General features: G+C 42.4%; 2 protein-coding genes across 6 annotated transcripts; both read right to left on the minus strand.

The window, feature by feature from the left end:
- Positions 1–417: 417 nt before the first annotated feature.
- Positions 418–3,622, minus strand: LOC120046830 (actin, alpha skeletal muscle 2-like). 5 transcript variants are annotated; one of them, XM_038992371.1, is made up of 7 exons: positions 3,531–3,622; positions 2,309–2,445; positions 1,864–2,188; positions 1,574–1,735; positions 1,232–1,423; positions 952–1,133; positions 418–798 (listed from the first exon to the last, which is right to left on the minus strand). In XM_038992371.1, the coding sequence occupies exons 2-7, from the start codon at positions 2,435–2,437 to the stop codon at positions 655–657; spliced, it is 1,134 nt and encodes a 377-aa protein (XP_038848299.1). In that variant the 5' UTR covers positions 2,438–2,445; positions 3,531–3,622; the 3' UTR covers positions 418–654. The 5 variants fall into 5 exon arrangements, with proteins under 5 accessions (XP_038848299.1, XP_038848298.1, XP_038848301.1 ...); XM_038992370.1 differs by lacking the exon at positions 3,531–3,622 and adding an exon at positions 2,636–2,917; XM_038992373.1 differs by lacking the exon at positions 3,531–3,622 and adding an exon at positions 2,853–2,882.
- A 5,121-nt stretch (positions 3,623–8,743) lies between these two features.
- On the minus strand, positions 8,744–14,039 carry LOC120046004 (ATP-binding cassette sub-family B member 10, mitochondrial-like). Its single transcript, XM_038990919.1, has 8 exons — positions 13,946–14,039; positions 13,305–13,327; positions 11,790–11,985; positions 11,358–11,558; positions 10,985–11,187; positions 9,707–9,841; positions 9,333–9,526; positions 8,744–9,041 (listed from the first exon to the last, which is right to left on the minus strand). Exons 1-8 carry the CDS (start codon positions 14,037–14,039, stop codon positions 8,744–8,746), a joined length of 1,344 nt encoding a protein of 447 aa, XP_038846847.1.
- Between the last annotated feature and the right edge of the window lie 382 nt (positions 14,040–14,421).

The raw sequence follows: 14,421 nt of genomic DNA on the forward strand, positions 1-14,421 counted from the left end.
TGAAGAATATGTCCTTGGAATATGAGATTAGTGTCAAATCTGTGTTGCTGCGAAGTTCAAAGTACCCGGGAAGGAGCAAGCATAGCACATTCAAGCGAGGGAATAGCCGAGAGTCACCTTTCACTCTCTCCAAGCCAAATCAAGTCAGATCTCTTAGACTCCACGCAAGTCAGTTTGCATGCAGTTTTATCATGTGCGTAAACGTCCGAATGTGTGAAATTTGATAACAATAAAATGTGGTTGACCTTGGAATTTCCAATAGCCTATTATCTCACAGTGCCATTGCATTCAGAATGAAAATCCTAAATTTGCCATGCATTCTACCTGTGCATGTGCACGAGTAGGCAAGCCTATTGGTTCATTGCATGATGATCATGTTATGTATTTTCTAACATAGGCTGATGATTACAAAACAGAAATGTATGAAAATACCAAATAATGGACTTTAATAACTTAGTATTTATGTACATTCACGTTCACATGTTGAATAATAACATGGCATGTTTCGTTCTTGTTGATGTTGGTTGACATTTGCAGATTTTTTCCCCCAGGTAACATGGTTACAAAATAAAAGTGTGGCAAAAAAAGTCCAGTAACAACATGTTGTTTCTCTTCGCAATCCAGAGAAAGCAGACACTGGAGACGATGATAGGTTTAGAAGCACTTGCGGTGGACAATGCTGGGGCCTGCCTCGTCGTATTCCTGCTTGGTGATCCACATGGCCTGGAAAGTGGACAGGGAAGCCAGGATGGAGCCACCGATCCAGACGGAGTATTTACGCTCAGGGGGGGCGATGATCTATAGGGAATGAAGTTGAGTATTAGTAAAAAAAACAAAAAAAACATGACATATTAAGATTGTATTGTTGAGATCTAAATGTTTATTTTATTTTTCCCCAAAGTTATTTTAAATGTCAGAATATTGTCATTGGGTTGTCGATTATATAATTACCTTGATTTTCATGGTGCTGGGGGCCAGGGCAGTGATCTCCTTCTGCATACGGTCAGCAATACCAGGGTACATGGTGGTACCGCCGGACAGCACGTTGTTGGCGTACAGGTCCTTACGGATGTCAATGTCACACTTCATGATGCTGTTGTAGGCGGTCTCGTGAATACCGGCAGACTCCATACCTGTTGAGATCATATCGTATTAGAAACATAATCTCTTTAATTCGACCAACATAGCAGGCATATATATTAGCCCTACTCGTTATACGATGATTACGTACCAATAAAGGAAGGCTGGAAGAGGGTCTCTGGGCAACGGAAACGCTCGTTACCGATGGTGATGACCTGACCATCGGGAAGCTCGTAGCTCTTCTCCAGGGAGGAGGAGGAAGCGGCAGTGGCCATCTCGTTCTCGAAGTCAAGAGCCACATAGCACAGCTTCTCCTTGATGTCACGCACAATCTCACGCTCGGCTGTAATTAAGAAGTATTTTTGCTCAGAAAATGGAACAAATTATTGCAATTATGCACAGCCAAATGCGCACGTCTTGTGCGTCTTTTCTCATTTGACAGATTACGCATGGCATTCTCATGGTTAGTAAAACAAGGCAAACTAAATCTCACCAGTTGTGACGAAGGAGTAGCCACGCTCAGTGAGGATCTTCATGAGGTAGTCAGTCAGATCGCGACCAGCCAGATCCAGACGCATGATGGCGTGGGGAAGAGCATAACCCTCATAGATGGGCACGTTGTGGGTCACACCATCACCGGAGTCCAGCACAATACCTTGAACATAAACCAAAACATCAATATTCATCTGAATGAACTCATAACAAAGAGACATGGTTGGCTACACGTAGCCGATATGTTGTTTTAGGTGAATTATTTAAATGCGTAAACTCTGCATTCCTTACCAGTGGTACGACCGGAGGCGTACAGGGACAGCACAGCCTGGATGGCAACATACATGGCGGGGACGTTGAAGGTCTCAAACATGATCTGGGTCATCTTTTCACGGTTAGCCTTGGGGTTCAGGGGGGCCTCAGTGAGCAGGGTGGGGTGCTCCTCAGGGGCCACACGCAGCTCGTTGTAGAAGGTGTGGTGCCAGATCTTCTCCATATCGTCCCAGTTAGTAATGATACCGTGCTCGATGGGGTACTTCAGAGTGAGGATACCTCTCTTGCTCTGAGCTTCATCTCCTACGTAGGAGTCCTTCTGACCCATACCGACCATGACACCCTGGAGGAAAGAGGAGACTCGTTGGTTTATATGGGGACGTAGATGGACAATACAGGATTTGCTGGGGGGAAAATGCGTAATATGGGCCTGTTGCAAACGTCATTGGAGAGCAGATCTTACCTGGTGACGAGGGCGACCAACGATGGAGGGGAAGACAGCCCTGGGTGCGTCATCACCGGCGAAGCCAGCCTTCACAAGGCCGGAGCCGTTGTCGCACACAAGAGCAGTAGTCTCGTCGTCGTCACACATCTTGGGTTCTTAATAATACAAGTAAAAAAGTATGTTAATTTTTCTGCATGGCGCACGCACGTCGGAGCTGTGTAACACATCACAGAACAAGATAACGCACGATGCACACCGAAACTGTATGTCCAATTTATTATGTATTGTACAAGCCACAAATGACAGCTAACACACAGGACTTGTTTAGATAATCATAACATTTACTCATGCTACTATGTCGATATTATTGTAATGAAACAGGTCTCGAACCCTCGCCCTTCTAGCCCGAAGTCCACCGCGCTATCGACTGTGCCGCAAAAGCATGCTCAAAACCAGAGTCGATATCCGCGCTTATAAACCCAGGGTCGGTACACTACTCCCTCCTTTCAAAGAGCGCGTCCTCGCGCTACGTCTTACAGGAACGGGCTCAACGGTCAAGCACCTGCACTGTCGTGGATGCAAGGTCCGATCACTTCTGACACCAATGTAATGAAACAAGCAGGGAGCAGGTCTCGAACATTCGATCTTCTAGCCCGAAGTCCAGCGCGCTATCGACTGTGCCACAAAAGCATTCTCAAGACCAGGGTCGATATCCGCGCTTATAAACCCAGGGTCGTTACATTATGTTGAATTGAGTTTGACACAAGTCATTTGAGTTGTGTCAACATTAGATTCACCCATTGATGTTGTCGCCCGCTGAATAGCCTACTGGACATGTTCTCCTTGTTGTATACCCATGTTATAGGTCTACACTAATTTGTTCTATGAGTGAAATGATCTCTGCAATTATTGTTTTTCAACTCAAATACTCCAATTTATTTCACGACACAAAATCAAGGTAGCCAAGTCTATTAGGCTTCTACAAACAAGGGTTTACCAAGTAATCTGATAGAAAGGAAATGTGTATTTTATCGTTGTTCTACCCTTCCCCATGTTGTAGCCTATACAATTCCATTAGTAATTTCTTCAGGTGAAGAGCCTGTGACATCACTATCAGTATCTTGTGTAATATTAATTGGTCCCGCAGATGTAAAATAAAAAAAATAGAATATTTCCATTGAAATCAATCCATAAATAGTAGATCCAGTCTTTGAGGTTTGGGTTGATTCCAGGTTCTTACCTTGTCTGTCTCAAATGAAGCTCAGAACACGGAAAACAACTGCTGCTGGATCGAGCTACAGTGGCACTTGCAACCTTATATACTCACCGCGTTCGGCCTATTTCCCTTACCCACCATTGAGAATGTCTACGTATTCCATTGGACATTTACCCAGCCGTCATCCATATTAGGTTCTTCGGGGTGACAGGGGGAGACTTCGAAGGCAGGTTACAGGGCTCCCCGGTTTCGAAGTGAGCAGCAGGCCTCTCCATGTATGGGACTGTTGTCCTGATTCCAAGCCATGGTGCCAGAGCCGTATATGGAGAGCCTGTGATTTGTAAGACACCCTCATGGCATAGCAAACTATAACTGCAAACAGGATCCCGGTTGGAAAGCCCTTCCCTTATCAAGGACCGCAACCTTATAGCAATATAGGAATGACAACACCAAGGGAGGAAGGTAGTTTACGTTCTTGTTCTGTCAAACTACTGCAGGCTGATTACAAAACTGTGAATGTTCCTTTGAGAATGGAATTCCTTTCATATAATTTTTATGCAATTGCACAGACGTTTTAACAATGGGTTGGTCTGTAATTTTTGCTAGTTTGATCTTTGGGATTTTACTCGGTTTAGAGCTGTAGACCACAGTGGGTTATCCAAACAATAACAGATGCCCCATTGACTCAGGCCTGTAGTAGCATACGTTTAATGAAACTATTTCCATGATGCTATTTGCTAGTTGCATGCATACAAAGTTATCATTTTTTGAAATGTTGATTTTGTTAGAAGACCAAATAAAGATATTATTATTCCATCAGTGTGCAGCTGTAGCCTGACCTATTTATGGCCAGCGTCAGACAGATTCTCAGAAACAGATCATAACAGCTATTCTATGCTAACTAAGCATGTTATGGTAAGCAGCATAGTCGGTTATTTATTGGCTACTTAACATTAGGTTTGTAAAAAAGTTCTAGTAGGTCTAATACATTTATTATAAAGTATATATATATATATTTTTTTTTTAAAGAAATAGTCCAGGTCATCTGCTCACAGCAACACCCCAGTCAAATAATTTGTTGACAGAGACCACAGGAGGCCAGGGTTAATTCAGTGTTGGCATGACCCTGTCTAAACCGTTAGCAGTGTAGCCAGACCACATGACACAATAAGCTATCCAAGAATCTCATATCCAACCTTAGAATGCTGTGTTTATGAATAGCTGCTGAGCATTATTTTCTATTGAAATTCTGTGAAAATCAGTCCTTCCATTCACTTGATCTTATGTATTGTGTTGTACAAAATAAATAAAGCGTTTTTTTAGTGGCTCTACATCTGAGGCTGGTTTGGTTTGAAAGGGTCTGCGATCCCAGCTGCTGCCACTCAACTGTCTGCCCCAGCAGGTGATGCCCCAGTTTAGCCACTCAGAAGACCACTCCAGCCTGGGCTAGAGAACCTTACACTCTTAGAAAAAAAGTTCTAATTAAAATCAAAAATGGTTCTATTGCTTGTTAGTATATTATGTATTATGGCACCCCTAAAGGTTTTAATACAGAAGCCCAATTAACCCATTTTCTTGAATTGCCTAGAACCTTTAGGGGTGCCATATATGAAGCAAGCGATATAAACTTTTCTATAACCTTTTTTATAAGAGTGTACTAGGGCAAGGATAGACTAGGGCTGGGATTCAATCCAATCGCCTCATGAGCTTAGTTCAACTGTCGTACCCCATCAAAACCCCAAATATAAGATTTGTATACCCCACAGTTAGTAAACAATGTAAATGTCAACAAACAGCCTCAAAAGATGATTAAACTATAGTGTTAATGTCATGGATGGCCAGTCTTTGCATCCACATCTCTGTCTATTAATTTGAGAGTGGTTCCATTTCTCCAGGACTATCCCTCAGATTTTTTACCAAAACCGAGATGGGGTGTCTGCTTTATTGTTTCAATTAAGGATTCTAGCTTTAATGAGGTTCAGAGGTCTCTTCTAGTCACATTAATTTGGCGCCTCTGTTTTCATGACAGATAATGGGCTCTAAACTGACCTACATTACATGGCCAAAAGTATGTGGACATCCCTTCAAATTAGTGGATTTGGGCTATTACAGCCATACCTGATGCTGACAGGTGTATAAAATTGAGCATACAGCCATGCAATCCTCATAGACAAACATTGGCAGTAGAAAGGCCTGTACTGAAGCGCTCAGTCACTTTCAATGTGGCACCGTCATAGGATGCCACCTTTCCAACAAGTCAGTTTATCGCATTTCTGCCCTGCCCCAGTCAACCATAAGTGCTGTTATTGTGAAGTGGAAACGTCTAGGAGCAACAACGGCTAAGCCGCAAAGTGGTAGGCCACACAAGCTCACAAAACGAGACCGCAGAGTGCTGAAGCGCGTAGGGCATGCAAATCGTCTGTCCTCGGTTGCAACACTCCCCACAGAGTTCCAAACTGCCTCTGGAAGCAACATCAGCACAAGAACTGTTCGTCGGGAGCTTCATGAAATGGGTTTCCATGGCCAAGCAGCAACACACAAGCCTAAGATCACCATGCTCAATGCCAAGCATCGGCTGGAGTGGTGTAAAGCTCACCTCCATTGGACTCTGGAGCAGTGGAAACGCATTCTCTGGAGTGATAAATCCCGCTTCACCATCTGGCAGTCCGACAGACAAATCTGGGTTTGGCGGATGCCAGGAGAACGCTACCTGACCCACAGCATTGTGCCAACTGTAAAGTTTGGTGGAGATGGAATAATGGTCTGGGGCTGTTTTTCATGGTTTGTGCTAGGCCCCTTAGTTCCAGCGAAGGGAAATCTTAACGCTTTAGCATACAATAACATTCTAGACGATTCTGTGCTTCCAACTTTGTGACAACAGTTTGGGGAAGGCCCTTTCCTGTTTCAGCATGACAATGGCCCCATGCACAAAGCGAGGTCCATACAGAAATGGTTTGTCGAGATCGGTGTGGAAGAACTTGACTGGCCTGCACAGAGCCCTGACCTCAACCCCATTGAACACCTTTGGGATGAATTGGAGCCAGGCGTAATCGCCCAACTTCAGTGCCTGACCTCACTAATGCTCATGTGGATGAATGGAAGCAAGTCCCCGCAGCAATGTTCCAACATCTAGTGGAAAGCCTTCCCAGAAGAGTGGAGGCTGTTATAGCAGCAAAGGGGGGACCAATTCCATATTAATGCCCATGATTTTGGAATGAGATGTTCGACCAGCAGGTGTCCACATACCTTTTATCATGTAGTGTATTTGATAATTGAAAGGGGTCACAAAGGTATATAAATAGAATGGATGAGGCAAAAATCCAAGGAATTGTTTTGGATAGCCCAGATGTCTGAACTGAATCTTTAAAAATTATGCTGAACAAAAATATAAACGCAACATGCAACAATTTCAAACATTTTACTGAGTTACAGTTCATATAAGGCAATCAGTCAATTTAAATAATTTCATTAAGCCCTAGTCTATGGATTTTGCATGACTGGGCAGGGGTGCAGCCATGGGTGGGCCTGGAAGGGCATAAGCCCACCCACTAGGGAGCCAGGCCCAGCCAACCAGAATGTGCTTTTCCCCACAAAAGAGCTTTAATGCAGACAGAAATACTCCTCTGATGTGGAGGTCTGCGGTTGTGAGGCCGGTTGGACGTAATGCCAAATTCTCTAAAACGACGTTGGAGGCAGCTTATGGTACAGAAATTAACATTCAATCATCTGGCAACAGCTCTGTTGGACATTCCAGCAGTCAGCAGGCTAATTGCACGCTCCTGCATCACTTGAGACATCTGTAGCATTGTGTTGTGTGACAAAACTGCATATGGCCTTTTATTGTCCCCAGCACAAGGTGCACCTGTGTAATGATCACACTGTTTAATCAGCTTCTTGATATGCCACACCTGTCTGGTGGATGGATTATCTTGCAAAGGAGAAATGCTCACCAATTAGGATGTAAACAAATTTGTGCACAAAATTTGAGAAAAATGCAATTTTTGTTTATATGGAAAATTTCTGGGAATTTTTATTTTAGCTCATGAAGTATGGGACCAACACTTTATATATTGCATTTATATTTTCGTTCAGTGTAGTTCAGGTAAAATTAGAACTTTTTTAAACACAATTTACACACACGAATTGGAGAAAAAAAATCAATAGGGTAATAGCACCCTCTTTTGGTATGAGGAAATATTTTCAGAGAATATGTGATGACTGAGTATGATATAAACCTGTCATGTAATGTCAGTACTGCATCTGCTGTATTAGTAGGGCTATTAGTGGGGGTTAATTTGAAAAAGTATTCACAGAATATCAATTAGATTTTATTTTTCACAGATGCCTAATAATTTAGAACACAAAATCATCAAAATATCATATTTGATAACATTATTACAACATACTGATTTTACCCAACAGCCTTCTGTAGAGAACATTTATATAGGACTTATGCCCCAAAACATCTGAATACAATAGTGATATAGGGATAGGGTCATCTGTAGATATGAGTAAAAGTGATGTAGGGACAGGCAACTACAGTCCTCAGGGGGCCGGAGTGGTGTCACACTTTTCCCCCACCCGTAGCAAAACACAGCTGATTCAATTAATTACATTCTAAACTGAATATCATGATTAGTTGATTATTGGGAGTCAGGTGTGTTAGCTAGGGCAATACATAGATTTGAATTCAATTTTACCTACTGAATGTTAGATTGTGCAGACATGTTCACCAAACTGGTAGCAAAGACACAAAAGCACCTTTGAATAGCAGAATATTTTCATGGATATGCACATCATTTTCATAACTGATCAGTGGAGGTTCATTCATTGCTTTATCACCTGGAATATAATATGTTATTTGATTATCATCTACATTTATGACAATGTAGCTTGTATTTCAGTTCTCTGTATGTTTGCCGTGTCTTGGAAATAGGCCTGCCTAATTGACAATATTTACGTGACATACTTCAGAGTTTTAATGTCCTTCTTATTTTCAAGAAACACTAACCTCTTGAGGATGCTCAATGAGTTGGGTGTCCTCAAGAAGAGAAGCCAACCCCATTGACCATCTCAAAATGAATCCCAGCAGTTATATGAGATATCTGCAGTACTCAATTTTAACATGTCCAAAATCATCCATGTTCCATTTGATATGCACGTGCAGCTTCATCTGATTCACACACTGACGTACTGAGGAGTGTGGCAGAGCACATCACCACACAGCTACTGTAAAGCTACTGTAAAGGCACTTTCTCTACATTTAAAGAGCTCCCCTGTCCTCTTTTCAACGCTCGCTTTTGCCCCTCTTGGAAGAAGGCTTGTTTCTCCATCAGCTTCCTGAAGAGGCCTTGGCGGTTGCCCAGGAGCTGTGCGTGCTGACCACACTCCACCACACACCGCTGGCCCAGCACCGCCACGGCGTCAGCGTTCTGGATGGTGGTGAGGCGGTGGGCGATGATCAGCACCGTGCACCCATCCATGAGCCGCTCCAGAGCCTCCTGGACCAGGAACTCATTCTCTGCATCCAGGGCACTGGAGAATAGGGGAGGAAACATTATTATTATTTTTTTTAATTAAGTAAAAATTAATTGATTAGAATTGGATCAGAGGTCCATTGAGTTCTCTTTCAAATACTTGTTTCGGTCTCTCACTATTGGGACGCGAGAGACCTCACTCGTTATCAGATAACCGGGGTTAACGCAAGTAACCTCAAGTTATAGCTCACATGATATTGATATTGTTGGGTTGTTTGACCTTTGACATAACCCAGCTTATTGACCTTGCTTAACTGTCCAAAATGAAGAGGAAGAGGCTAAAATAAACCATCTCTTTAGGGAAAATTGGGCAACATTGAATGGCTGAATGCTCACCACTCCAAAGAACCCGGCCAGCAAAACAGCCTCCTGTTTGGCCAGGTGGAGAATGTAGTTGGCCTTCTCTGTATACCTAGCCACTTCTGTCAGCTCCTTACCAAACGCACAAACTGTCCTCATGTTGCTGATACGCTCTTCTGCCAACTACAAGAGGACAGAACAACAGAGTATCAGTCTGATCAATTGGTTTCAATTCAATATTTTGGGGTTAAAAGACCTGGATGTTGATTAGGTTGTATTTGTGCTCTGCTTGGAGAGTAATCTCGGGGAAACACTGCCTCAATAATGACTGTAATGATGAGCCGTTAGTGGGCCTTGTCTTACCTGTGTGGCCTCGGCCAGAGAGTCCTGTGTGCGTTTGGATATGGAGTGCAGGTATCTCCCGTATATGACAGCCAGGCCAGCCATAGGAGGCACGATCAGCAGCACAAAAGCTGCTAAACTGGGTGACACGTAAAACTGTTGGCAGAGAGGGAAGGAGAGGCCAGGAAACGTGAGGAGGCAATTCAGCTCAAGTCTTTTAAGCTTGCCCTTTACCTTTTGAACCAGTAAAGCCACTAATGAATAAAGAGGATGTGTGAACATATTTATCAAGATATTCAACTTGACTATATTTAGTATAATAATGTGTAATGGATATTTTGCTTTACGTCATTTGTTTCAGAAACGAGGTCCTAGGAATACAGTAAACAAGGAAGAAACTCAAGTAACTTGCTAAATTCTAATTTCCTTGTTGTGACAGAAATTACTTTGATCAAAACAGACAGTCAACAATCTACGTAGAGTAACCAGAACAATGGAGCAGTTTAAGTCGGGTGTACATGACACGATTTTGGCCATAATTTAGCGGTCCCAGACAAGTTTTTGAGATCGAAAACAAAATCCCCATGTCGTTGAGTAGGCACGCGGCCGTCACCTACACGCGTTTAATGTTTGCAGGTCAAAGACGCAATCTGAGGGCTACCGATCTCGTCGTTAAGTAGTCACAGACGTCCCAATATTTTCAAACATATTTGATTTTATCGGCACAAAATCTGCAATGCTCTTGTAGTGTGAGATGTACAACAACACGTTTTGAGAACGGTGATCAGCAATAGCAAATGAGAGCTCACTAGAGAAGCCAGTGAGATGACGTTTTGCATCACACAGAATGTGTAATCTCGAGCAGGAGCAATGGCTACTACTAGTATGCGTTTGTACTTGCCTTTAACCAAAGCGAAAGTGTCAAATCGTTACAGGTCTGAAGTTCACAAGGAATATTATTCAATTCAACTCTGTATGGCTGTATGGCAAGAGTGAATGTCTGACTGAACGTTTACAAGGCTGCTTTGAGCCATAGCTCATCACTATTTTAGTGTGCGCGCCACAATGTTGACAAGACAAACAACTACAGGAAAGATAGTTATTTCATGTGAGAGGCTCAGCGATGTTAGGATTTTGAAAGTTGTGTAGTGTCCACCCGAGGAAAGCCGTACCCGAAGGGATGAAAAAAATCACATCTTCCTCATGACAATAAACCAGTTAACTTACATTCTGATGTGACTCACAATCTTAGAACTGACCCCAGTACAGAGAAAACAAACCAGTTTACCTGTTTCTCACCATCATGCTGATCCCAGCTGCTGCCTGCGCGATAGTGCTGATCCCGCCGGAGAGGTTGTCTGTGAGGGAGTGCCCGATGACAGCCGTGTCCGCAGACAGGCGGTTAATGAGCTCCCCGGTACGGATCTTATCAAAGAACCCCACCTCCTGCCTCAGAATCGAGGAGAATAGGGATACGCTTAGATTCCTTACAATCTGTTGCCCTGCAAGAGTCATAACATAATTGTGTAATACATTTCCTCTGTATGGCATCAAAGTGTAAACAGTCATGAAAATGTTCAGAGATAGTAAGTTAAGTTCCCTCATACAGTCACCTGTGTAATGGCTATGGAAACCTACTCTGCATGCACTGGAAGCAAATTGTGACACACACCTGAGATTTGCATGAGGTAGACACGGGCTGCATTGGCAGCGCCCCCACAGAGAAACACCCCTAAGAGCGTGATACACAGAGAGCAGAGGGAGGCACTGAAGTCCTCCGAGGAGCTTGAGTAGATGGTGTCAATGACTTGGCCCAGAAAGAAGGGCGCCGACATGGTGACAGCACTGGAAACCACCAGGAAACTCACAGCCGCTGTGGAGGATAGCGTAGATAAAATATAAGAATCAAAACTGAAAGTTACTGCATTATTGTTAAAAAAATGTAAACTTTCATGACAACAAATAGGGCCTAAGTAAGGAATAAAGGTTTTAATGAAGTCAGCCCTACACAGGCACAAGTTAGTGATAACAGTGTTATTTCAGTGTCACGTTTGTCATTTTAGAAGTTGTCCCTGTGGTACAGTGAACCAGTGACATGTCCTACCCGACAGACGCAAGCGCTCTGGGTGGGCCAGTTGTAATATCCTTTTGACATCCTCAGTGGGTATCCGAGTTGGAGTTTGTTTTGTTTCTGTTGATTGCAGATCTTTGCTGTCAACTTCTTGTTGTGTTGCTTGTTCGGAGTCTGTGGAGGAGCTGTAGTTGGCTAAGTTTACCGTGGTTGTCCATGAGCTCCTCAACTGTCCAAGTGGAACACAATGCACGAGAGAGGTGCATCTCCGCCGGGGTAAAAGCGAAGCGCGTGCCAAAGGTTCGAACCTTTTCCCACTTACCTCTCGCCCACGGGACGTCTGGCATTCTAACCAAACTAGTCTATGTGTACGGGATTGAACCTTGCGTTTCAAAAGATTTACGCCTGGACATCTTGACAACAGCAACAGTTCCATTCTGCAATACAGTTAGTGAGCGACTAAGAGACAGAAAAGCAAGAACAATTACAACTCAAGTGCGATAGCGTTACGGAGACCTCTTTCTGAAGCTATTTCTGTGTTTTCAAACGCAAATGAACCATGTGTAAATATGTTTCCAATTAAACAAAATAACTTAATTGATTGAAGTCAAAATAGTGGTTATGAAATGGTGTGTATTTTATTTTCATTATCTAAAACATTTTGGTGAATGGACGAAGGTCGTTCAGAACTAAAACTCTGCTAATGCGATTTCCTCTTCCGAGGGGTATTCCAGAAAAATGGTTGAACAAATTCAGTATTTGGGTGATTCTGCATCTTCGGGCACTTTGTCCCGGTAAGCTTTCAGAAATTAAAATGTATTGAAACACCATTTTACCAGTATTATAATCATCTTTGATTTGTCTAGAAATAATATCCGATAATGGGCTGCGATCGTATTATTCAGGAATTTATATATTTTCGTCATTCTTCTCAGACAGCCATAGACAAATGTAATTTCCATCACATAATTAAACATCCATTTTAGTTGAAAATGAAATATCATACAATTATTTTATAACACATTTCTTATACATTTGTACATTAACTTGCACTGAATATTATTTTAAGTGCTTTTTAAGGTTTTCCTAAAATTAATAATTCAACATAACGCCTGAATGTATAAACTTGCCTTTGTGACAGCTGAAAATATTTATTTATCATTAAAAAATATATATATTTCCACCCAACCTTTTAGTGAGATTATGATAACAACTATATGATTTCCCTATCTAAAACAAATCAATCAATGTAAATTATACATAGTATACTAATTTTCCTAAAAAATATGGGTGTGGTGGAAATGACAAGGTGTGGTGGAAAAGACATCTATGTAAAAATAACTTATGAAAACAATATTTTATTGCAAACATTTTGAACAACAACCATTGTAAAACATGTAATTCATTTAAGAGAAAGTAAGATTCCAAAAGTGGGCAGAGCTCAAGGACGTAGGCCAGTGTTTTTGAAAGATGAGCCCAGATTGCAGAGGGGTCATCCACATAGAAGAGCTCAGTGAGAAAAGTGAAACGGTATCATTTGTGGTATACCCAACACAGGTGTGGAGGGTCACCTGCATGTGAGAATCACCAAAGTGATCACCTCAGTGGCACAACTTTGGTTTGAGAAGTGGGGGGAAAATTATTATTATAAATAGTTTTATCCAGTCGGATAAAACATTCCAAACAGCCTATCCGACCGCTCGGAGGTGTCTGCATGGTCCTAAAGCACACCGTTGCCTCATTTTGTATCACATTCAAATGATAAAACTGAAGGGGACAAAAATGCAATTTCAGAATGTGAGGGGGACACGTCCCCCCCGTCCCCATCCCCAGTGAAAGTTGCGCCCCTGAGTTCTCTGCAAAGTCAGTATGCACAATGATCTCCTCTTTCTGCAGATTCTCTTAATTCTCTCAGTTTGGAGTATTGGTGTCGAATGTTGTACATATGTTTCCCCAACTTCTATTTCAATCCTTTGGACAAGTCCTTCAGTAGAATATGGAGTGTGCCACACACCTTTTCTTATTCTGTCAAATGTACAGTGAACTTCTCCATGTTTTCCTTCTTTGTTTTTCCTTCTCTCTCTCTTCAGCTTTGTTTTTCCACTCAAACCACCATGTCTGCTCACCAGCATCAAAGTCAGATGTTTTAAGCTCTTTGGCTTGGCAAAGGGAGCACTCTCTCTACATACACTCTTTCTTCAGGTTCTCACAGCACAAAGACTCGATAAGGTTCTCATTGTTGCTGCAGCTGATCACTTTGTGATACTGTAGTTTGTCCGCCATGAACTGGACATTGGCGTGGGTTTTGCATGTGGCATGTGTCCCTATCCTGGACTGTTGACTTGACAACCCAAAAATACGTCTTTTAAAGAATTCATGGTAGGACATTTTAATATCTGAATTTTCCCTCTTAAAATCCTGATAAAGGTTCTGAATTGTGCCATTCACTTCTGCTTTTTTTCTTGTTCCTCGTTAGTGTGTCCTTTTTCCCTGTTATTGTTCTACGGTTGACACACTAACGAGGAACAGCATTGAGGGCAAATGAAAACAGGCCAACCAGTCTTCAATACTCCAGGTAAAAGCAGTGTAACATAATTAGCACAGCATAGATATCTAGTGATTTTCTCTTCTGTGGCTGTGCTAATTATGTTACACTGCTTTTACC

Source organism: Salvelinus namaycush, chromosome 4, assembly GCF_016432855.1.
Source record: "Salvelinus namaycush isolate Seneca chromosome 4, SaNama_1.0, whole genome shotgun sequence".
Lineage (NCBI taxonomy): Eukaryota > Metazoa > Chordata > Actinopteri > Salmoniformes > Salmonidae > Salvelinus > Salvelinus namaycush.

Excerpts from the sequence above, each read along its gene's own strand:
- LOC120046830 (XM_038992370.1), bottom strand. Across the intron at positions 2,189-2,308 it reads TTGGTCGCCCTCGTCACCAG|GGTGTCATGGTCGGTATGGG; the intron begins GTAAGATCTGCT and ends TCTTTCCTCCAG. Across the intron at positions 1,736-1,863 it reads CGCCTCCGGTCGTACCACTG|GTATTGTGCTGGACTCCGGT; the intron begins GTAAGGAATGCA and ends TTTATGTTCAAG.
- LOC120046004 (XM_038990919.1), bottom strand. The coding sequence starts at position 14,039 with ATGGCGGACAAACTACAGTATCACAAAGTGATCAGCTGCAGCAACAAT. Across the intron at positions 11,188-11,357 it reads CTACCTCATGCAAATCTCAG|GGCAACAGATTGTAAGGAAT; the intron begins GTGTGTGTCACA and ends TGACTCTTGCAG. Across the intron at positions 9,842-10,984 it reads CAGCTGGGATCAGCATGATG|TTTTACGTGTCACCCAGTTT; the intron begins GTGAGAAACAGG and ends CTCTGCCAACAG.